The 21,790-nt window shown below is 51.1% G+C and overlaps 8 protein-coding genes across 8 annotated transcripts; 4 read left to right on the plus strand and 4 right to left on the minus strand.

Moving 5' to 3' along the window:
- Window positions 1-3,593: 3,593 nt before the first annotated feature.
- UCRPA7_4049 (putative pyranose oxidase protein) lies at window positions 3,594-5,406 on the plus strand (the record flags this gene model as incomplete). The annotated part of the gene is made up of 7 exons (XM_007916613.1): window positions 3,594-3,611; window positions 3,672-3,745; window positions 3,794-4,418; window positions 4,482-4,853; window positions 4,911-4,972; window positions 5,041-5,315; window positions 5,399-5,406. The coding sequence occupies 7 exons, from the start codon at window positions 3,594-3,596 to the stop codon at window positions 5,404-5,406; spliced, it is 1,434 nt and encodes a 477-aa protein (XP_007914804.1).
- Window positions 5,407-7,150: 1,744 nt separating this feature from the next.
- On the minus strand, window positions 7,151-9,028 carry UCRPA7_4050 (putative long-chain base protein 3 protein; the record flags this gene model as incomplete). Its single annotated transcript, XM_007916614.1, has 3 exons — window positions 7,151-7,233; window positions 7,291-8,796; window positions 8,950-9,028. 3 exons carry the CDS (start codon window positions 9,026-9,028, stop codon window positions 7,151-7,153), a joined length of 1,668 nt encoding a protein of 555 aa, XP_007914805.1.
- A 912-nt stretch (window positions 9,029-9,940) lies between these two features.
- UCRPA7_4051 (putative 3-oxoacyl-(acyl-carrier-protein) reductase protein) lies at window positions 9,941-10,590 on the plus strand (the record flags this gene model as incomplete). Its single annotated transcript, XM_007916604.1, has 3 exons — window positions 9,941-10,171; window positions 10,244-10,490; window positions 10,568-10,590. The coding sequence occupies 3 exons, from the start codon at window positions 9,941-9,943 to the stop codon at window positions 10,588-10,590; spliced, it is 501 nt and encodes a 166-aa protein (XP_007914795.1).
- Window positions 10,591-11,052: 462 nt separating this feature from the next.
- UCRPA7_4052 (putative family protein) lies at window positions 11,053-13,567 on the minus strand (the record flags this gene model as incomplete). The annotated part of the gene is made up of 8 exons (XM_007916608.1): window positions 11,053-11,344; window positions 11,397-11,481; window positions 11,533-11,794; window positions 11,847-12,436; window positions 12,492-12,553; window positions 12,609-12,970; window positions 13,034-13,204; window positions 13,421-13,567. 8 exons carry the CDS (start codon window positions 13,565-13,567, stop codon window positions 11,053-11,055), a joined length of 1,971 nt encoding a protein of 656 aa, XP_007914799.1.
- Window positions 13,568-14,668: 1,101 nt separating this feature from the next.
- Window positions 14,669-16,009, plus strand: UCRPA7_4053 (putative upf0553 protein c protein; the record flags this gene model as incomplete). Its single annotated transcript, XM_007916605.1, has 4 exons — window positions 14,669-15,080; window positions 15,184-15,338; window positions 15,425-15,785; window positions 15,837-16,009. 4 exons carry the CDS (start codon window positions 14,669-14,671, stop codon window positions 16,007-16,009), a joined length of 1,101 nt encoding a protein of 366 aa, XP_007914796.1.
- Window positions 16,010-16,245: 236 nt separating this feature from the next.
- Window positions 16,246-16,901, minus strand: UCRPA7_4054 (putative dna polymerase delta protein; the record flags this gene model as incomplete). Its single annotated transcript, XM_007916607.1, has 2 exons — window positions 16,246-16,419; window positions 16,476-16,901. The coding sequence occupies 2 exons, from the start codon at window positions 16,899-16,901 to the stop codon at window positions 16,246-16,248; spliced, it is 600 nt and encodes a 199-aa protein (XP_007914798.1).
- Window positions 16,902-17,460: 559 nt separating this feature from the next.
- UCRPA7_4055 (putative meiotic recombination protein rec14 protein) lies at window positions 17,461-18,646 on the minus strand (the record flags this gene model as incomplete). The annotated part of the gene is made up of 4 exons (XM_007916602.1): window positions 17,461-17,846; window positions 17,920-18,468; window positions 18,555-18,591; window positions 18,644-18,646. The coding sequence occupies 4 exons, from the start codon at window positions 18,644-18,646 to the stop codon at window positions 17,461-17,463; spliced, it is 975 nt and encodes a 324-aa protein (XP_007914793.1).
- A 1,752-nt stretch (window positions 18,647-20,398) lies between these two features.
- UCRPA7_4056 (putative cell division control protein 10 protein) lies at window positions 20,399-21,557 on the plus strand (the record flags this gene model as incomplete). The annotated part of the gene is made up of 3 exons (XM_007916610.1): window positions 20,399-20,519; window positions 20,605-21,149; window positions 21,228-21,557. The coding sequence occupies 3 exons, from the start codon at window positions 20,399-20,401 to the stop codon at window positions 21,555-21,557; spliced, it is 996 nt and encodes a 331-aa protein (XP_007914801.1).
- Between the last annotated feature and the right edge of the window lie 233 nt (window positions 21,558-21,790).

Consider the following 21,790-nt stretch of genomic DNA (forward strand, 5'->3'; position numbering starts at 1 on the left):
TTGGAGATTGGAACTTTTCCCCCTTTTCGAAGCCCCTTTGGAAGGTTCTGCTCAAATCCTTGTTGTTTTGCAATCTGCTCGATGGACTTGAAGTACTAAACAAAAAGACATTAGAGCTGTCCTCGCTGGGTTCTGTGAATTAGAAGAACATACCTTTACGGTCTTTACTTGAAGCTCAAGTGTTGCATCTTCGTCAGCAACTATCATAGAGTGTCTATGTAGCTGGAGACCCGAGAGCGTCCACATGTGATTCACCCCTGACTCAATGCATTGCTTCAGTGCCATAGCCTTGCGAGCACCAAGTGCAAGAGCTACGACTTCTCGAGCGTCCAAGACAGTCTGTACACCAACGGTAAGTGCCATTCGAGGTACCTGGCTGATGTCGTCATCGAAAAAGCGGGAGTTGGCCAATATAGTATCATATGCGAGCGTCTTAACTCGCGTTCGGCTGGCTAAGCTCGAGCCGGGCTCATTGAACGCAATATGACCATCCTCTCCGATCCCAGCAAGAAATAGGTCAATCCCCCCTAACCTCTGTATGGCTTCCTCGTATTGTGCACACTCCACCTCTAGATCTAGAGCATTCCCATCTAAGATGTGAACATTCTCAGGGCGAACATTGACGTGGGAGAAGAAGTGTTTCCACATGAAAGAGTGATAGCTCTGAGGATGATCTCTGGGAAGACCAACATATTCATCCTACGAAATGCTTAGTTTATTACCGTACCTATAATTCAGAGGTCTGAATATGATATCAAGGAACGACGATGCCGAGGTCTGGGCATGGCGAGAAGGAGCCCATACCATATTGAAAGTCACAACATTCTCAAATGAGACCTTTCGACGCGTAAGCTGTCTTTCCGGTTCAGGAGAAGGCATTTCTTTTAGACACACCTCGCCAGTTTTATATTTCTCGACCAGCAATTTGTATACTTCAATAGGACTACTACCAGTCGGTAGGCCTAACACGAATGGCCGAGATGGGCTCGGGTCAAACTCTCTAATCCTCCTGAGAATATAGTTGGCAACATATTTGGCCGCTGAAGTGGCATCGTCACGAACGATGAGTCTCATGATTGATTTGTTGTGGGATAGGAGTGTACTCTACGGCTGATGGCCTACAAATGTGCAGAATACATCTGGGTAGCCTCTAATCAGTTGCCCGGATCTATATCAGTGCAGGCTCATGGTGTGTACCGCAGAATCCAAGACCATGGTCAATTGACGCTCCGCTCGTTATTGGCCAATTCCCTGCTGCGTGGTTGATGGATCGGCCTGTAAATTGGGCTAGGTAGACAGGCGCGGTCAGTTGTGGAGGCTCTTCCGGAAGCTCTTCGCACAGTCGGCTTATCCGACGCTGCTAGAACCAGTCTCTCCACCAGTGCTATTTCCAAGAGTCATATTGGGGCATCTTACCGTGAGAATATGAGGACGGCTAATATTATCGGCTTATTCAGAAGGAACATTGCTTAGCACTAATCCAGTCAAGGAATGCACAAGGACTGACAATCGTCTAACATTCGCGCGTCCGGGTCGGCCTGCCAATTCTGGTCCTGGCACAATCTCCACAGTAATTATAGCGACTACCACAATTCCTCCCCTCCAATCGTAGAGCTTGTTATACTATAGTATATCAACTGCATTTTACTATCTGACTCTAGATGTCTATAATTTGATTTGGGAGCTGATGCTTAAAGACGCTCCTAGCTCTGGGTCTTCAAATTCCTCTCAAAATAGACAGATCAATAGCGGGCGATTATGTCGTAAACATTCACCGGTTTCCCTCCCGTCACGTATATCTGCTGTGAGTTGCGCGCCACTGCCCTGACGTGTCTCACGCTCACAGAGCACAAGCTCAACGATGGCTCAACTTTGGCAGTGCCATGCCGGCCCTTCCGACCTGATCTTGACGTTGTCTCCATCCCTCACCTGAGTGGGATCCATCACATCGTAAAGCCACCCAAGCCTCTTTCGATATATTGAGTGCATAATAGCGCATGTCGTCTAAGCCAAGAGCTCTGAGAAGTCGCCATCCTATTTCATGCCCCTACTCCCAGCTCTAAAAGCCGTACACTTCACCTTTATGAATACTAGGGAATGCAACTCATCAAATATACAATTATCAAGCTAGAATCCCCATAGACGTTGTGACAGTCAAGAAACGCATGGCACCTGTTCAAAAGACATAACCAGCGATAGGAGACCAAGTCAAGGCCGCGACGATGATAAGACGGCCAGGAGTCATCACTACTAGAAGTTAAAATAGCCCTGACACTATTGGATATTGCACTGTTACCCCGATATTTGTTTACAATTGCTATTCACAATCATGCGACTACATCTATTGACTTAATCAATTCCTTTCATACTCAACGTTTCGGACATGTAAACATCATCTTAGTATTATCTTCTCGCTACAAACCTAAATTTCGCTTCCTCTATAGTGTCTTTTGAAACAGGGACATCAGTACTCCCATGTTCTTAATTTGTTGTCACTTTGATCCGCGGTGGACCTTGTAGGACAATACGCCTCCGGGGTTTAATCCGTCCTTCAGGGTTGGCCCCAATTTAAACAAGCGGAAAACCAACCACGTTTTTCTATATCTCTCTCCCCGAGGATGTAAAGCCATGAGGCGCCATCAATATTCTATTGTCAGCTTGTTTGGCTTCCCAAACAACGTGAAAGGCGGGGAAGGATACGACTTTGGGTAACACAGACTAAAATTCGTACGAGTCGCCGCGCCAGTCACGAATCTATGGCCAAGACAAAGGAGGCCTAGATACGCCACGCTTGATGCCTTGCGCAAGCCCTGCATGCTTCATTCCAGCTGAGCATCACCGGTGTCCTCAGCGGTTTCCCCGTTTGATCAATGGCTTTCACTAGACAACAGCTGAAAGCAATCTGATCTCAGAGGCTTGTTTTGCTGGAGAGTTGCGACCATTTAGCATTGGCCTCGTGCTTAGGAATAGGCCGCAATGTCTCGTACGAGCCGTGCCGTCCCGTGCCGTCTTAAACAAAAAAGAAAAGGAATTGGTACACTCGATCAGTTGCTGAGGACCTCACAGAACGTGTATATAAGAGTCGCCTGATGACCACTATAAAGTATGAAGATCTTCATCCCAGACTTCAAAACTTCAGACCTCTTTGAGCTAGAACAGGGCGAATTTTCAAGGATCCGAACTCTGCATAGGCAAAACATTTTTGTTTATTACTTTACCTGCCTCATCAGTCGCGGGTCTTTGAATCAACATGGGCTTGTACGACAAGCTTCAGGCTGCTGCCCAGACGGCAAAGAAGCAAGATCAAAACGCACCTTACAACTGCGATGTTCTTATCGTAGGCTCAGGTCCCGTCGGGGCTACCTTTGCGAGGAAGCTTGTTGATAAGAACCTTAAGGTTCTCATGGTTGAGATTGGAGACCAGCTAGTGTAGCAACGCCGCTCTGATCGAATGAAGGCTAATTAGTTCCGCAGAGCCACCAGACGAGTCGGCGACCATAGAAAGAACAGCTTTGCGGCACAGAAGGATGTCAGTCTCTTTACGAAGTGTGTTTTCTCCCCTAGTATTTCTCAATCATTGGAGTGGACTAACAATGGGTAGCATCGTCAAAGTAAACTCACCAATATGTCTATCCATTTGATGCACCAATTTACTAAGAAACTTGTGCTAGGGAGAGCTCCATACTCTGTCTGTTCCCACTTCTAACGCCGGATTGTACCTGGAGCCGGTCTCGTGGGATCCAACGTAAGAAATCTTTTTAGCTTGCTTTGCTTTTACTAATAGGAACGTCAGTCCAGCTCAGATTGGCTGCCTCCAAAATGGGCAGAATCCCGAGCAGAGCCCCTGGGATAATCTGCCATCTGCTGCGGCGACTCGCGTTGTGGGAGGCATGGGAGCCCATTGGACATGTTGTACACCACGACCGCATGGTTCCGAAAAGTCCGACCTCTTCACAGAGGAGGAGTGGAACAAGCTTTACGACGAAGCTGAGACTCTGTTCAATACAAACGACACATCGTTCGACAAGTCTATTCGTCAGCAACTTGTGAAACACGTCCTCGTGGACGCCTACAAGAAGGACAATCGGGAGATCAAGAGCATGCCTCTGGCCTGCCAGCGAAGTGAGATCAACAAGGACTATGTGGAGTGGTCCTGCTCGGCTACTATTCTTGGAGATCTCGCTGATCCGAACTACTCTGGTCCGAACTTTGAGATCCAGCCCAACACCCAGTGCATGGGGCTTCTCCGTGATGTCAATACGAACCCACCGGAGATCATAGGAGCTGTTGTGAAAGACCTCCTGAAGGGCGGGAAAAGATTGATCACCGCCAAGAAGTACGTCGTCTGCGCCGGCGCTGTTCTCACACCTGGTATCATGGCCGCGTCCGGTTTTACTAGGCACGACCTGCCGGCACTTGTAAGTCACCGGAGAGATTTATGAAGTCGCTCAAGGTTGCTAACCATGGAACCAAACTGCTAGGGACGTTACATGACCGAGCAGAGCATGGCTTTCTGCCAAATTGTTCTCAAGCGGTCTCTCGTGGACAATGTGATAAATGATCCATACGATCTCGGATGGAGAGAGATTGTCGAGAAACACCACCAGCACCATCCCAGCGACCCATTGCCATTCCCCTTCAAGGACACAGACCCGCAGTGCTACTTCCCTTTCTCCAACGCGAATCCGTGGCACACTCAGATTCATCGAGATGCCTTCGGCTACGGCGAAGTTCCGCAAACAGTTGACCAAAGACTTGTGGTAGATTTCCGCTGGTTCACCTACGCAGAGCCCAAAGAGACGAACTCTGTCGACTTTTCAGAAAAAATAACCGATGAGTTTGACATGCCGCAGGTGAGTAGTTAGGGTTCAGGACTCACATCTGTGCGAGTGATTGCTGAGCCATCCTAGCCAACCTTCCATTTCAGACCCAGCGATGATGACGCGAACCGTTGCGAGCGCATGATCACAGAGTGAGTTCTCAAGAACCGCACAGTTAAGAAAATGTTACTAGTGGGCTGACTTGGGTTTGTCCGGCTAGCATGGTCGAGGTCGCTAGGAACCTTGGCGGCTTCCTCCCTGGCGCCGAACCAAAATACCTTGCTCCAGGCTCGGCACTTCACATCTGTGGTACTTACAGAGCAGGCAAGTCGATCAAGGACAGTGTGGTCGACCGGACCGGCAAAGTGTGGGACTGCAGCAATCTGGTGCTCGGCGGGTGCGGTGTGATCCCTCAGGGACTTGCCTGTAACCCAACCCTCACGGCGGCATGCTTTGCTATCGTGGCTGCAAACCAGATTGTGGCGGAAATCGGAGGTAAGTAAGCTAACGTCAGAGCTGAGGAGTCGCTATCACGAGCTATGGCGCAAGATGAGATCTTGACGTGGGACTCATCTCAGGGCAATAGCGTACAAGTTGGGGGGAAAAAGAAAAAATGTTATTGGCTTTTTTCTGGGGATTCTCGTCCTCTACCGTCAGAGAAGTTGTTGTTGGCATTCTTAGTGCAATCTAACGAACGGCGACTCTGGTCTATTCTTTGGATGTTTATTACCTGTGTCAGAGTGCACTGATTCCTTAAGTAGTGGCGAAGACTTTCACACCGAAGCCTCTAAGATGTGTGATATATACAGAGAATCTTCTTTGACGATTAGTGCGGCCTGCTCCCCCAGCGATCTCTTCGGCTTTCCAAGACAAACTCCATGTTCGCTTCCAATCAATTACAAATGCAATATAGATCATAAGCTACAGCTAGACCTGGATCCCATACATACTAGAGCTTGGACCTTTCAAGAAAGCATTCTTCCCAGGCGCCTACTATCCTTTGGAAGCCAAGAGATGTACTATGAATGTGAGGTAGATCAAACATGCGAATGTCATGGTATCACTCAAAATCCAACCGATGGGGTCGGACGGATAGCATAGAGGAAAGCCACGAGTACAATCATACCAGGCCGTCACTATATTGGAAGGCATAGGGATGACCTAAGTCCAGGGTTTGGACTTTACTTCTACAGCGTTTGTTCCGGAATGTTAGAGCCCGATTTGCAAGCTGCCATATCGGGTGCTATTCCTGACGGCCTTTTGGCTGGCGGTTTCTTCTATGGATACGACAAATGGCGGGATGACTTGATACGAAATCAGCAAGCCATAGATGCATTTTACTACTACTGGCGCCGGGTCTTGATACCGGAGTATACCAGACGAATTCTCACGGATGTCAAGGATAGACTCGTCGCGCTTGAAGGAATCGCGACTGATATCTGTTCGGGTATCCGTGATAGGTACCTTGCGGGATTATGGTATAGTGACTTAGCTTTACAGCTTTGTTGGCGTTCACTTGGTAGCGAGAGTCTCCCAGCAGCAAACGGCAGCCCCTCGTGGTCGTGGGCTTCTATAACTGGTGCGGTCGGCCCGATCATTGACGAAGACGAAGAAAAACGTGAACGTTATACATGTTCTCCCGATCCCTGGAACATGCGCATCATATCTGCTAATTACACTGCAAAGGGCCTCAAGGATTGTGGAAGAGCGTTAGCTGGCGTCGTAGTACTCGCTGGATTTTTTCTGAAGGTCACGCTCAGGTGGGATTGGGAGAACGATGAATTCCAGTTTTTGGATCATATTAAACCCCAATTCACATGGGGAGCCTTAACAACTCGAACGTTGAATGCCTCATTCTATCCAGATACACGACTCTGCCGTGGGCCAAACAAGCACATCATAAGAACAGATTCCGATGATAACACAAGAGCTGACTATGAGGAGGATATACACGTGTTGATCCTCAGACGTCTTGGTCCAGACACTGCCGTCCTCCTCATCCTTACCCCGGCGGAACCTGATCACCCTACGCAGGAAATCTCAGATGCTGTGTACAGTAGAATCGGGATCGCCAAATGCAAATGGAGTGCCTTGAAGCAGTTTCTCCACAGCTTTCGGTCTACTACTATATGTGTGATATAAACCGAGGAGGTCTAGGTAGGTCCGTGTATCATGAAATAGCTCTATAGAATTAACACTATGGGACTTCTAAGTCTGAACGTGTCTCCATGACATCGGACCGCTTGACTACGTACGCCAGTTGAACATCGGAATATATACAAGAATTGCCATTATCACGAGTAGCTCCCGGACAGGAGTATCTCAAATATCTATGCAGGTTGTAGGTGCGAAACGCCTAGGCCAACAAATTCAAAAATGACTGGTATGATCTCGACAGCGAGCCATCCAATGCCTAATAGTGTGTCAAATTCTATAAGCCGGGAGACAATTGAGGGTTCAAGATGCTTACCAGTGTAGACGACCAGCTTCGTCACAACTTCCACATCGTATCGTACTCTCGGCTTCACTAGCTTCTGGAACATCTCCTTCTCGCCGAGCTCGTCCTGCGACACGATGTACAGGTCCGGCTCGTCGGGCGCGACGCCGTCCGGGCTCGGCGACCGGTTGGCGTTCACGTAGACCTTACCCTGACCCATCATCTGCTCGTACTCTGCGAAAGGGCTGTGCTGCGCTCCCGATCCCGTGCTCCATCCCGCTGGGTCATCGCCTACGACCGCGGAGCCGTTTGCCTTCTCACGTAGATCCTTAATGCTAGACTTACTCCTGACGCTGCCGTTGCTGCCAACGCTTTCCCTCCTCCTTCGCTCCCGATACGCTAAGGTCTCGTATGCGTCGGCGGCGCTCTGGGGGCCGATAGAAATGCTCCTCCCACGGACGGGGTGGCGTATGCTGCGCACGAAGTTGGGCAGATCGCTCACGCTCGGCAGCACATTATCGGTCTTGAGACGCAGCAGATCCGGAATGTTCTTGTACTCGCTGGCAGGCATAAAGAAGCGACGAGGCAGCGACATGCCCGAGGTTTCGATAACACGAAACAGGTGGGGTAGAGTCTTGAGCAGTGTCGGCTTCATGACCTCTCGCCAGGCGACGATGACAGCAACGCCGAAGACTATGCGCGTCACGACGCCAGGCCAGCCCAGCCCCTGGAAGTGCAGCGACGGCTCGTTGTGCGTCCAGGCGTATTGGGTCCTGCCCACGTGCCAGGTGCCAACTTCGAGCCCGATCATGACGCCTGCGAAAGCCACACTGTCGTCGAAGCATGGGCAATCGTCTACCGGCTCGGGGTGAACGCGCACGAGAACGATGATGACCAGAGCAGCGATTATCGGTGCAGACCAGCCGCTCTCGTGCATGTAGAGGTCCAGCGCAGGACCATAGTAGAATTCCACAAGAGAAATGATAGCCCCCATAAGTGAGCCGACAAAGACGTCGAGAAAGCCATGCATACCACAGTATAGACGTCCAATGATAATCGAAAGCGTATAGAAGTAGCCCAACGACTCGAGAAGGATCTTGGTTGTTGGCGAGAAAGGGTTGTCCGCCGAGCGCAGACACAGCACGGCATATACGGCCACCGATACCGCATTCGCCGAGTGTGTAGATGGAAAGCCATATTCGAGGGCCACGGAGCCCGACATCGTGATCCGGTGTAGCGGAGGGGATAACGGCCTGGGTAGCGATACCATGTCCTTGATCCACCCCGAGAAGAAGACGCCCTCAGCAAGAATGTGCACCAGGCCCTTGCCGAACGACGAGAAGCCGCACCAGAAGAGAATGGGCAGCCCGATCATGAAGAAGGTGTGTGTGCCGAGATTGGCGGTGATCGCGAAGTAGCTGTCGAGGGCGGGGGTGCGCGCCTTGTCCTGGAAATAGGCGAGATACGGCGTTTCCCACCGCACGAGGGGTAGCATACGCTGGCGGAGGTTGTATCGCCATTTCGGAAGGGCTCTTTTGTCTGGAGAGAAGAAGCGTCAGTAAAGATAGACTCGTGTTGCTGTGCAATGGCAGACGGTAGCCAGGGGGTCCTTCGTGCTGGCTGAGGTGGGATGAGACGGCGGGGAGGCCCAATGCTCGCAGTGCGCGCTCTACCCATGGCCAGGGCACATACAGTGATCTAAACTCCTCAATCCGGCGTCGATGACCTCCTTCTCGGTGGGTTTCGCATTGTTTGGGGCATCTTTGGACATTTTGTGCAGTTCTGAGCCGGAGCTAGAGTCCTGGACCTGTTGAACCATGGACGATGCGTGGCTCTGCGCTATTCATCAACTCGCTTGTGGCAGTCGTGGCGGCGGCGGCGGCGGCGGAGGCGGGCACAGTTCCAGCGCAAAGGAGAGACGGGGATGGTGTCAGCCAGAGGCCACAGGGATGCATTGATGTTCGACAACGATCAAGATACATGCGCCAGCAGGCGAGAGCTCAGAATCCGCGTAGAGGATCGCGATTCAGCAGACAGACAGACACTGATTATGGAGTAGATACCGAGGCGCCGTCAGACTCGTCTGACGGAATCAGGTAGGTACCGGTAGTTTAGCTGGTAGGTAGGTTAGGTTAGGTTAGGTTAGGTGTGTAGATTGACGGGATGCGGGTCCTGGACAGCGACCACCCTCCGAGTCGCCAGCGGACTACCTAAGTACAGCCAGCCAGGACCAGTACATGGACCTGAACTGTCTGTCCCTGGAGGCGCACTAAGATACCCTTAGGCCACCTAATCCTACCCGCCCGCCCGCGTTTGACGGCCTCCAGTCGGAGAGAGTCTTGGCGCGCTGCTGCCCCTGAATCAAGGTTAGAGCGAGACGGAAGCTCGAAAAATTGGCATTCTGCAGATCCATCTGAAGAAACAAGAGCCGAGGCTCTGCACCAATAGCATCATTACAGACTCACGTTACCCTTCAGTATAACCTTATGCACTGTAGTGTACAGCGCTTTCAGAGCACGCCAGTGTGAAGCAAAAAGCAAACGAGGCTTATGAGGAGAGCTGACTCTGGCCGCTGTTAAGTCTCCTACATCACTTCGCGACAGAGTGTTTGGAGAAGCTCGCTGGTACCTTCGGGTAACTGCACCACGCCTCGGAGCCGGGCGTCCCAATAACACCTACAAATATGTTGTCGGTGGCCGGCAAGAGGGCCGTCATCACCGGCGGAAGCCGGGGCATCGGCCTGGCCATTGCAAAGCGTTTCGCCGACGAGGGCGCGGCCTGCATTCTTGTCGGCCGTCATGAGAACTCTCTGGTCACAGCCGTCAGGACACTCCCCAAAGTTACCCTGCCCCACTCTTTCATCCAAGGAGATGTGCAGAGGACAGATACTTGGGAGAGTCTAGTCGCGCAGCATGTAAGTATTATTCTGCGTATGATCTCTTGGCTATTTTGCGAGTGATACATGATGCTGACGTGGTCTATGTAGAACAAGATTGACATTCTCGTCAACGCGGCCGGACGCTCCCAGGAGACACTTCTCTTCAAGACAGGCTATGACGACATCTCTGACATCCTCGCCAGTAACCTGGGCGGGACTGCATTCGGCTGCAGAGCGGTCGGAAGGCTCATGATCAAGCAAAAGACAGGATGCATCATCAATGTCTCTAGCCTCATGGCAACTAAGGGGGCCAAGGGGGCATCGGTATACGCCGCATCCAAGGCAGGCTTGCTAGGTAAGCCTCAATGCCCAATGCTTCAAGAGAGTTTATCCAGCATGTCGTCTATCATTGCATGTCTAGCGACCTATAAGCACCGAAGAAGCACGGTATCTAACTGCAGCAAATCTACATAGGACTGACACAAGCCCTGGCCCTCGAACTCGGGCGCCTCGGGGTCCGTGTGAATGCCTTGGTACCGGGGTACATCCAGACAGAGATGATCCAAAGTAAGTTCGGCAACCCTCGTCCAAACATGTCCAGTCCCTGCCAAGATTCTTTTAGGCTGCCCTGCCGTGACGCGAGGTTAATCCTCGCGGCCCTATTCCGTTCTCCATTTTCATCCTCATGATATTCATACAGTAAGTGCCTGCTAATGTACACCGTTTCTTCAGACATGAGCAAGGACAGGCTCTCAGAAAATATTCCTCTCGGACGCCTAGGGACTCCTGAGGAGGTGGCAGACGCCGCTGCCTTTCTCGCAAAAAATCCTTATGCCAATAACTGTGTACTCAACCTCGACGGTGGATTGAGTGCTGCTTGATGATGATTCAGCCACCGCGAGCGTCTATATTTAGAATTAGTCGATGACAATAGCGCCACTAGCCTCGTCATCAACAATGACCACACCGTCGTCCTCCGTGGGTTGGGCGGCGACTTTGGCTTTTTTGGCCCCTCGCGAGTCGGAATCTTCGTCTCTCGGTCTCTTGGAGGTTTGTGTGACAACTTCGTCATTCTCCAGAGCATGTTTGCCGTTCGTCTGATGAACTCCATTGGAAGTGGGTGCAGCCGCCTTCTTCGGTTTCTTTGGGATCTCCGGCTTCTGGTCGGACGAGCTGGCTTTGATTGGTTTCTCGGCCAACGGTTCAGAGCTGTCAAGATTTAGTACATGTGAGACGGTGGAGGACATCGTCCGAAACATACGCTTCCTGAATATTGACCACGACATTAACAAAGGTATCTACGTCATCCTCATCAGTGATGGTTAGGAGACTGTCCTGCTTGATGCCTGATCTGAGAGTTAGCCAAGGAAATGGTCAGAAGATGGCGTGTTACGTACCAAGATCGCTCAGCTTTTTGCTGAGGTTTACGTCTTCGTCAGGGTCATAGAGGATGCCAGCGTCACTGCTGACGGCGAGCTCTTTGTCGCCGTAACCTAGATGGAGCCTCACAAAGTCGTCCACCAAATCTTTGAGAGTAGCTCGCGATATATCCACGACAGCACTCGTCTGATATACGCTGCATATAGGACACTCTGGATTCGGTGGCCTTGGACGGTCGGGCGCCAATAGACGGGCGGACCCATAAGGTGTCAGAAAGACCTTAAGGATAGGTTAGGCAAACAGAATACAAAAACGGACTGATGTTACGCACCTCCTTTGCTTGGGCATAATCTCCTCTAAGGACCTTGAACGACTCTAGAACACAGATACCAGCGACGATAGCATTTGTTGTAGCAATGGCTGGGATGATGTTGCCAGCCATCTGCTTGATATCGAAGCGCGATTTCTTGTCGATGCCAAATAAGTGAGATCGAATATTCGCACTTGCGGCCACGAAGTCAAGGGTATCCTCGTCATCTTTGTCAAATGTGATCATCGGTTCGGGTTCCGAGGGCTTTTTTGTCTTCTTCAACTCGAGTATTCGTTTGCTGAGACGATCCAGGCTATCGTTGAATACCACCAAATTCTCTTCCAAGGACCACACTTTTTGACCATCCTGCAATATGGCTTGCTTGGCCTCGTCTGAGGGAATTGTTTCGGAGACCTGGCTCATAAGTGTTTGATAATCTAGTGGCGTTGGTGGTTGCCTCGACTTCCACATTTCTTCCATCGAACGTAGACGAACGATATCTGTGTTGAAAACTTTCTCAAAGAGCATCCTGGGGAATTCTTCAGTTCCGACTGATTGTCGGATCTTCCGTAGGGCCTCGGCTTCTCTCTTCAGTTCTTCGATCTCGGAAGCTGCAAAAAGTCAACACTTTGGCGTTCGTTGATGCACCTTGCTCATGTTACATACCATTTTCTTGGTCACCGGAATGGTCGAAGGCCGACTCATCCTCGCTAGCCCCAAAAATCTCACTAGAAACTTGATGTCAGCTCGAATGGCCTTGAACATTTTGGACCCCTGGCTTACTTCAAAAGATAACTCTTTCCCCACACAATGCAGTGTATAGGTTGGCTCGGCGTACTCCTAATCGTGCAGACTGGGAACGACTTCGGGGTCTCTTTCGGTGCGCAATCGTAGCATGCCGTCACTCCCTTCTTGATGACTTGCACCTGGCCATTAAAGCCTGTTGTTCCACTCTCAATTAGGGGCACATCAGCAGCCAAGCACATCTTGTTCACATGTCGTCGGGCATCCACGTTGTCGAGCGCATTGAAGACGATGGTGAAGCCGTGAAACCACTCAATGTTGAACTTGGACTCCTTGATGTTGGCATGATGCGCGATGATCTTGACATTCGGGTTGAATCTTTGCGCCGCTTCCTTCGCGACCTGTCCTCTTGTCAGCTTTCATCCCACCACGCCTTTTCAGCGCGGTAAATCGTGCAAGCATACCAATGCCTTCGACTTCTTGATGTGCTCGAAGCGGAAAAGAAATTGTCGATTCAGGTTGCTTAGGTCGATAGTATCTAGGTCCACGATATGGATTTCGCCAAAGCCTGTCAGGACGAGGTTCTTGAGTAGTTCGCAGCCAATACCACCGGCTCCAACCATCAAGACACGAGACTGCGGAAGAGTCAGTAAGAAGTCAAGCTCAATTGCCAACGGCTGTTCAGTAGAGTTTGGCATCGTTTCATGTACCAGCAAGGCGGCTTTGGTTACGCAGGAATCGTGGAGAAAATCGCAAAGGAAGAGTGATGCCCTTGTGAAAAGCCCAGATGCGCAGCCCAAGGGAGGGGCCTAGAAAGGGGACAAAGAACAAGCATGGTCGGGGTATCGTACCTCCTTGACTTTACTATTGAGGGACGCGCCCAACGACTGCTTGTTGAAGCTGTCGCGAGACATTGCTGCCGGTTGGCGGGCGGCAGCAGGTGCGGCGGGCGTTGAAGCCGGAGCTGGAGCTGGTGGTGCCACAGCCGCGGCGCTCATGGTGACAAACGCAGCTTCCTCGAGCTAGTGGTTCGTTTGATCGGTAGACAATCGGAGAGCGCAGGTATCGTAGAGGGGGAAGAGGGTGAGCAGGATGCAATCGGCGAGGGGCGACGTCGTTGCGATGGAGCAGGAGGAGGATGAAGAGAAAGAGTAGGAGTGAAGATCGCTTCCTTCAGGTGGCAGCCTCGAGCTGCGTGCTTGAGCGCATCACTCAGTTCAAGAGTCTCTCTGGTCGGGCAAAAAAGGCTGCTAAAACGTACGGCATGGTAGCGGAAAGAGGTACGCGGTCTTGGCATGGACAGGGGTTCTTAGTGAGAGCATGTCCGCATGAGGTCCAAGCTGTTGGCGGCACCTTAGTGAGTCGCCTGACGTAATTGGTCGCCTCGAGCGCTGCACACAGGCAGGTCCCGCCAGGTAGGTAAGAACTGCTCCCCCTAGAGGTAAAGGTAACTTATTTCATGTTGAGAGTCATGGCACTTAAATTATCGAGGCTTTGAGGATTCCCTGTATTACCTGAGTACGGTTACCTGACGACTAATACAAAGATCGTAGCTTCTCTGTGAAGAGGTCATTGATTTTCAGTAAAATAACATCTTTATTCCTCGCGGAAGTTTTCCTTGGGCTACCTAGGGAACTGCAAGGAAGCGGCAGCTGAAGCCCCGACCACAGACCGGCGAACCTGCAGACAACTACTTGTACTCACACCCTTAGGGCAGCTCACTTGAGGTAAGACAAGTCTCGCCAACAGGAGTTTAATAGTGTCTATAGATGGAGTCCTAACCCCCAAAGGCCCAGATGGAGGTGCAATAAATAATGCATTCATTACTGCTAAAATTTAATGACTCGAGCAAGCGAGGAAGGCGGTCTACTTTTGCTGGGGATCATCGCGTCAATCTATCCATAATTAGGTGTGATATCAATCCAGGCTTGGGCCTCTCTATTTTTTTTTTGTACTAGGCCCCTCGTTAGGCGCCCGGAATCATCTCGCTGCAACACATCCAAACCACCGTTTCCAACAGCGGCGCATGCGTCTCTCTGGTCGCAGACGACGTCGGAACCAGGCTTGTAGGTCCGCTTGATCGCAATACCGTTGCCCCCATGTCCGATGACGAGGCCGATCCCGAGCTTCTAGCTCTGCTCAGAGCGCACCTCCAGGGCAAGCTCACGATAAGTGAAGACCCCGAGACAGGGGTTCTGCAAGATGCCGAGTATGTCTACGACAACTCCATCGACGTGGCCATCGACATGAGGTCGACCAAGAATGCTGCTGCGGCAATCTACAACCAGATGCAGCAGAAGGCCTATTCCACCGCCACCTGGACTGAGCATGAGCTCCACCCAAAGACCAAGGACGAAAGCACCGTCGCTTTCATCTTCACCATGGACCTCTTGAATTTCTCCTTTTGGTCAACCAAGCCAGATGACAAACGGTTCGCCATCTCTTACCGAGACAAGACATGGACCGGTTACTGGAGCCTAGTTGCTGCCCTGCAGCGTGCCTTAGATGAAGGTGTGCTTTGTTCTCCTTGCCTGTCCGTACAGCTTGATCCATGTGTGCACTCATGAGAGCCCGCGATTTCACGTATCTGTTGTGTCATTAATTCGGCCAAAAGGAATCCCCATCACGAGCTCTGATTTCTGGCAGAGCGAGGAAGAGTGCACCTTGGATGTCTTGAAACATGTATTTCGGTCCTGCACCGATGAAGAGATACCTCTATTAGAGGCACGGCTCACCTGTCTACGTGAAGCCGGTCAGGTTCTGTACGAGGTACGTCCAACTCTTAATGTTTGAACTTGTTGGGTGCTCTGTAGTGTCCCCAACTCTGTAATCATCCAGCTCATGGCTGCCCGCAGAAATACTCGTGTAGTTTCACAAAGTGCATCGAGGCGGCAAATGGTTCCGCTGCCGGGCTTGTGAACCTGCTCGCAAAAGATTTCTTGTGCTTCCGGGATGAGTTTCGGTTCGAGGGGAGGCGGAAGCCCGTCCGCTTTCTCAAGAGGGCGCAGATCTTGGTCGCAGACATATGGGCTTGCTTTCAGGGCGAAGGCTACGGTGCCTTCCGCGACATCGATAAGATCACCATGTTTGCAGACTACAGGATCCCCCAGATTCTCAATACCATGGGCTGCATCTTCTACAGCCCAGTATTGGACCTTACTATCCGGGAGAAGAAGATTATTGAAAGCGGAACGAAATGGGAGCTGCAGCTAAGAGGTAAGCCTCTAGGAAACACATTCCACGGTTAACAAACTAATAACTGCACAGCGGCCAGCATATGGTGTGTCGAGTTGTTAAAAAGAGAAATCCTAAGAAATCATCCAGATACGAAGGTCAATGCTATATTGATAGACTTCTTTCTCTACGATGCCATGAAGGAGATTGAGGCGAAGGGGCACGAGACTGTCCCCCATCACCGAACAAGGAGCATCTGGTATTGATGCGTTACGTTGTGGGCGGGCTCACACGGTCATTTAGTCCTAGGTCAATCGACCAGTTGATGCAAATAGCTACTTTTGTCGATGTTATTGTTATCGGCCCTAATAGTACATTTCAAAGCGAAACTGTCCCATGTCCCCAACGCCGAACTTTGTTCCTTCGATCCGCAAACAATTCCCAAGCCATATTCGGTTCCATAGAGTGCATCATGTGTCAATGAGTCTCAATCATAGTCGACTCAAGCAGCACCAATTGCCGTTGAGTTCATGAGTTCATCGATTGCCGCCCGCTCAATCCCGTGGGTACCCTTTGCCTCCTCCTTGAGCAAGACGGCGAGCACCTCGATGGGAGGGTTCAGTCCCAATTTCTCCGCTCGCTGCCATCGTTTCATACGAGTAATTCCAATGCAAGGCTATAGAAATGTCAGTAAACCGCCAGTGAATGCATCATAAAGAGGTCTTGACATACCCCATACTGTGAGCTGACGTCAAAGTATCTCAACACCTTCTCGCTAACGGTCAGGTCCTCCTGATGCACCCGCTTGGCCTTGCGCTGGGCCTCCAGATTGTTCCAATAGCGCTTGACTTGCGCATCTGTGATCTTCAAGGCCTTGACTTCTGCCTCTGACTTCTCGGGCACTGCGGGCGCCTCGTCTTCCTCTACCTCTGCGGGCTCGTCCACATCGGGGGTCTCGACCACATCCTCGGCCGTGATTGACTGCGAGAGCTTTGATTTCTCGGGTGCCGGCTCCTTCTTCGTAACAGCGGACGTAATCACCGCATCCTTGGCTGACTTCGGAACGCTCTTCGTGACTCGATGGTTAAAGCTGAGGGTGGACTGCTTGCCTGAAGCGGTCGCCCCACGGCCACCAGAGGCCTTGCGAGTGGTGGGCATTGTGAGCAGGCGACAATTCAAGTATGATAGGTATGAACAGTGGGCTGTGGGCGGGTTTGTGAACGTTCCTGGGGATTATGTATGATCAAAGATCAAGTCAATGTTTTAAGAATGCAGAATGGAGGGCCGGTGACCTTTAACAGTGTCCTAATTGGCGGTTGGAATTGAGGTTCTCCTTCGATGACGAGGGGTGTGCACTAAGAGGCGGGACTTCAGGTGGTAACTGCTGGCGGGGCAACGCCAAAACGCGAAATCACGAGACCAGTCTAGGTGAGCCTCAACCTTACCTAACTGCAGGTCTTAGCTGCATTTAGAATTGTCTTCAAGAATTCCATATTACAATACTATCATTGTATCTTAAGACTCTTAGAAATTTTTCGAACACCTCCTAAGAATGGAATCTTCAGCGTCTTTCTGAGCCTGGTTGAGCACTACCTGCCTAGGCTCACAGGCCAACGAGGTATGATATCTTAGGTATCTAAGATAGTTCTCTTGCCAGAAGCTAAAATTGCAGTGAAGCCCCATTGAATCGCCCAGTTTGAAGTGTCCGAGCCCTTTATCAAGCACCTGTAGCCTCTCTGTAGAAAGTGATGCTTCGGTTCTCTCCCGCGGTGGAGAACATCTCGCCCTTGGTCACACTTGTCTTTGGTAGCCATCGAACAGACCATAATATCTTGTCCGTCTCGCTGTGTGTAGCAACGCAAACTCCGCTGTCTATCGACCACACCTTCACCTTCCCATCCATGGATCCGGAAAGGAGATATTCGCCGGTATCTGACCAGTCGAGCGACGTTATCCAAGCTGATGACTGACTGCCACTGCTTAAATTTCCTACGTGCTCTCCATGGGTCATATCGTAGAGGGCGATTATTCCTGCATCGCCAGCAGCAGCCAGGCGACTGTTGCCGGGAGAGAATGCCACTGCCCGGACAGGTTTGGCAAGACCTGCAGTGGGCGTCTGTTAGAACTGCAGGGTGGCAAAGGCAAGCATTATGAGATAATCGTAGATGGTACTCACTTGATAGGGAGTACGCCATCCGTCCCGTATCATTGTTGAAGACATAGACGGCGCCACTCATGTGTCCACTCGCCGTAAGTCGTCCATCTCTGCTCAAGTCGACACACATGCCAAAGTGGCCACCCGTGGCGCTCCCCGTCTCGTACGTTTGGAGCTTCTTCTTCTCCACCAGATCCCAAACGTGTATCTTGCCGTCGTGTGTAGTGCACGCCGCATACTGTTCGTCAGCGCTCAGGGCGACGGCCCAGATATCGCCCACCTCTTGCTTCTTGCAGTCAGCCCGTGTGATCTCCGAGTGCAGACTCCAATCGCCGCCATCATTGCAACCCCAAATCTTCAACTCCCCGCCAAAACCAGCTGAGATGGCTACCTTGCCGGTTCCGCCCCGCGCGGTCGCGATGTGGTGGCATCCGAGCGTATGCGCTTTGATGGACTGCGATATAGGGTAGGAGGGGTCGTTGGTCCGGTGGACGATGATTTCAGAAGCGCCGCCAGCAGACAGAAGGGACGTTGGTGTTGTCGCTAGGGAGAGTATGCTTGTTGTATGGGCTGATTAAACGCAGGTATCAGTTTGACAGAATAGCAAAATCATAGGAGACTATGGCTTCATGGCGGGGTAGCTCCGCATAGCTTACCATTGTCCACGGTATGCGTGGTCAAGTATTGCTTAGACTGGGGCCATGTCAGTATATATCGAGACACAGTTCAGGGAGCGTAAACATACCATTGCTATCTGTCCATGTGGAAAGGATGCGGTTTGGTGGCAGATGCAGCTATTGGAGCTTGGGAAATTTCATAGTGGGGTGGTGAGTTTGAGGTGTGATGTCAATGCCGCCGACGCATAGAAGGGCCGGACCCGAATGTCGAAGGCAATTGTATGCTATCATAACTCAGTGTCCAACTACAAACAAGGAAAATCAACAAACGGCAGCGCCTTTCAGATATCGTCTTTGTATTAGAAGCGAGGTTTCCATTACAAAACTTACGCGACGATCTATGTGGAATACTCATCTGAGATTTGGCATCTCAAGCAGACTGGCGCCATCATAGGACTTGTCGGAGGATTTCACGGAGAGCTCGTGTTTCTTTTTTTAAACTCAATGATTTCCAGATTTATATCTACATATGTCGGACTTCTGACCGAGCTTGACCAGGAAATCCTGTGTCCTGACCAGTATCTCTATTTGGAAGTTATTGGTATAGCTTCCGAAACAGACAAGCCAACTAAATGCAGTCAACGCCACGATATGCTATAACATTTATAGTACATATATATCCGTTCATGCAATTCTTTCAGGAGAACCACAATGGTTTAGAGTTGTGCCGGGACGAACTCAAACCACGATCCCAAAACGACTGATCAGTATCAGCCCATACCTTATTTAGCTTCCATCTTTTTCTCTTTCTCGACTCGATTGAGAAGGCCATTCAGTTCTAAAGTACCATGTCAGAGAAGGCATCATCAGCATGCGCAAAAGAAACTCACTTGTCATGCAGTTTGTGCAAAGGTAGTGCATGCGCTTCACCCCTCCACAAGCCGGACATTTGCAGAGCGAGTTGACGTCCTTTAACGCCTTTCCAGCCATTTGTCTATGTCTCTTCTTCATATGTGACGTCTTTTTCTTAGGCACGGCCCTCAGTATGGACTCCCAGATTCCTTCTAGGAGTGCTGGTAAGGACGGCAGGTTCAGGTGTATCGACGCCGGAACGGCCAATGCTATCGATGGGAATGCCGGCAGCGAGAGCTGTCTCATGAAAACTGAAGCAAAGCGAGAGGATGAATATAGCATCGGAGAGGATATCCTAGGGATAATTGACAGACTCGCAGCCGTCCGTATGCGCTGCAAAGCCACCGCCATTGTGTTTTGTATTCCGTTGATCGCCCGACGAACGTTGCCAAAGAGTCAATGAGGCCGCAGAACGCTAGCAGCGAGTGTCGTCGGGTGTCCAATGCAACTCAGTCTGAGTTGTAAAAGATGATTCAATCGCTCAGGAGTGCTGGCTGTCCTGGGGAGTTGACATACGCGATATTGAGGTCGATGTTGTAGTTATCTTCAATGCGAGGGCCCGAAAAATTATTAGCGTGATACCGTGACAGCTCCGGGCGTGGTACAAGGGTCAGCAAAGCTTCCTGGCCCACCCCCGACCAAGAGCAGCAAAGCTCCTGCCACTCACGACCTTGCCGGGCGCACGGACCTTTCCTGGCGAATTGGGAGGACAGAACGCACTTACCCCTTTCTCCCCCATTGCGACGACCCCTGGAAGGGAAATTATTGTTTGGCACAGAGCTGCTGCAGAGCGAAATTCCCCTAAAATCTACACCGTACAACGACGAAACATCTCACGATATCTCAATCGCCCGCATCTTCAGCCTCTCCGTGGCCCGGTATTCTTTTTCTCGCTCAACGAGGACATCTCCAGCCAACACACTCCCCTCGAGAAATCCCGCTCCGCGTCATCCCGCCCGTATCGTGAGACCATGGCGACCATGCCTGCTGCCACCATCTACCCCCAGAGCCACGTCGGTTTCGACAGCATCACCTCGCAGATCGAGCGCAAGCTCATCAAGCGTGGCTTCCAGTTCAACGTCATCTGCGTTGGTAAGCATCCTCTTTCCGAGCTCTGAATGGATCCATTAGACGCTCATAATTGCAAAATGCTGACACGTATCGTTCATCTGAACAGGCCAGACCGGCTTGGGCAAGTCGACACTGATCAACACCATCTTTGCCTCTCACCTCATCGAGTCCAAGGGTCGTCTACAGCCCGAGGAAATCATCCGATCCACCACCGAGATTCACCCCGTTTCACATATCATTGAGGAAAATGGTGTCCGCCTTAGACTCAACATCGTTGATACCCCCGGTTACGGAGACCTAATCAACAACGACCGCTGCTGGGATCCTATCGTGAAATACATCAAGGATCAGCACTCCGCTTACCTGCGAAAGGAGCTTACTGCCCAGCGTGAGCGTTACATCCAGGACACCCGTATTCACTGCTGCTTGTTCTTCATCCAGCCTTCCGGTCACTCCCTGAAGCCCATTGATATCGTCGTCCTGAAGAAGCTGTCCGATGTTGTCAACGTCGTGCCCGTTATCGCCAAGGCCGACACCCTGACTTTGGAGGAGCGCCAGGCTTTCAAGGAGCGCATCAAGGAGGAGTTCGCCTTCCACAACTTGAAGATGTACCCCTACGACAACGATGAGTTCGATGATGAGGAGCGTGCCGTCAACACCCAGATCAAGGCAAGTCCACCGACAATTTCAAAACATCCCATATTACCAATGCTAATCAATACGATCTAGAACCTCATCCCCTTCGCCGTCGTTGGTTCTGAGAAGTCGATCATTGTCAATGGCAAGCAGGTCCGCGGTCGTCAGAACCGGTGGGGCGTCATCAATGTCGAGGATGAGAACCACTGCGAATTCGTTTATCTACGAAACTTTCTCCTCCGCACCCACCTGCAGGATCTCATTGAGACCACGTCTCAGATCCACTACGAGACCTTCCGTGCCAAGCAACTTCTTGCCCTGAAGGAGAGCAGCGCACAAGGTCACGGCAGCAGGCCAATCAGCCCTGCCGCTGACCGGGAGATGAGCCGAAACTCCCAACGGATGACCATGAACGGATATTAAGCGGACCGATGCACGGCAGGCGCTTAGGACTGCGTGATTGTTCTCCGCGTCGAGAGCAAGATCTTACTGTATGACTCGATGGGTATGAGCAAGAAGAAGCGAGATCCGGTTAAGAGTGCAAAAGCTTTCGTTGCGAAAAGGGGAACCGAAAAGAGACTCTGTTTAGGAGAAAATGTCGGTGGCGCTCATTGCAGGTCATACCCCCTCATTGGCCTAATGCTTGTTTAAGTGCT

This window comes from Phaeoacremonium minimum, assembly GCF_000392275.1.
Source record: "Phaeoacremonium minimum UCRPA7 unplaced genomic scaffold PA7_03_scaffold_316, whole genome shotgun sequence".
Lineage (NCBI taxonomy): Eukaryota > Fungi > Ascomycota > Sordariomycetes > Togniniales > Togniniaceae > Phaeoacremonium > Phaeoacremonium minimum.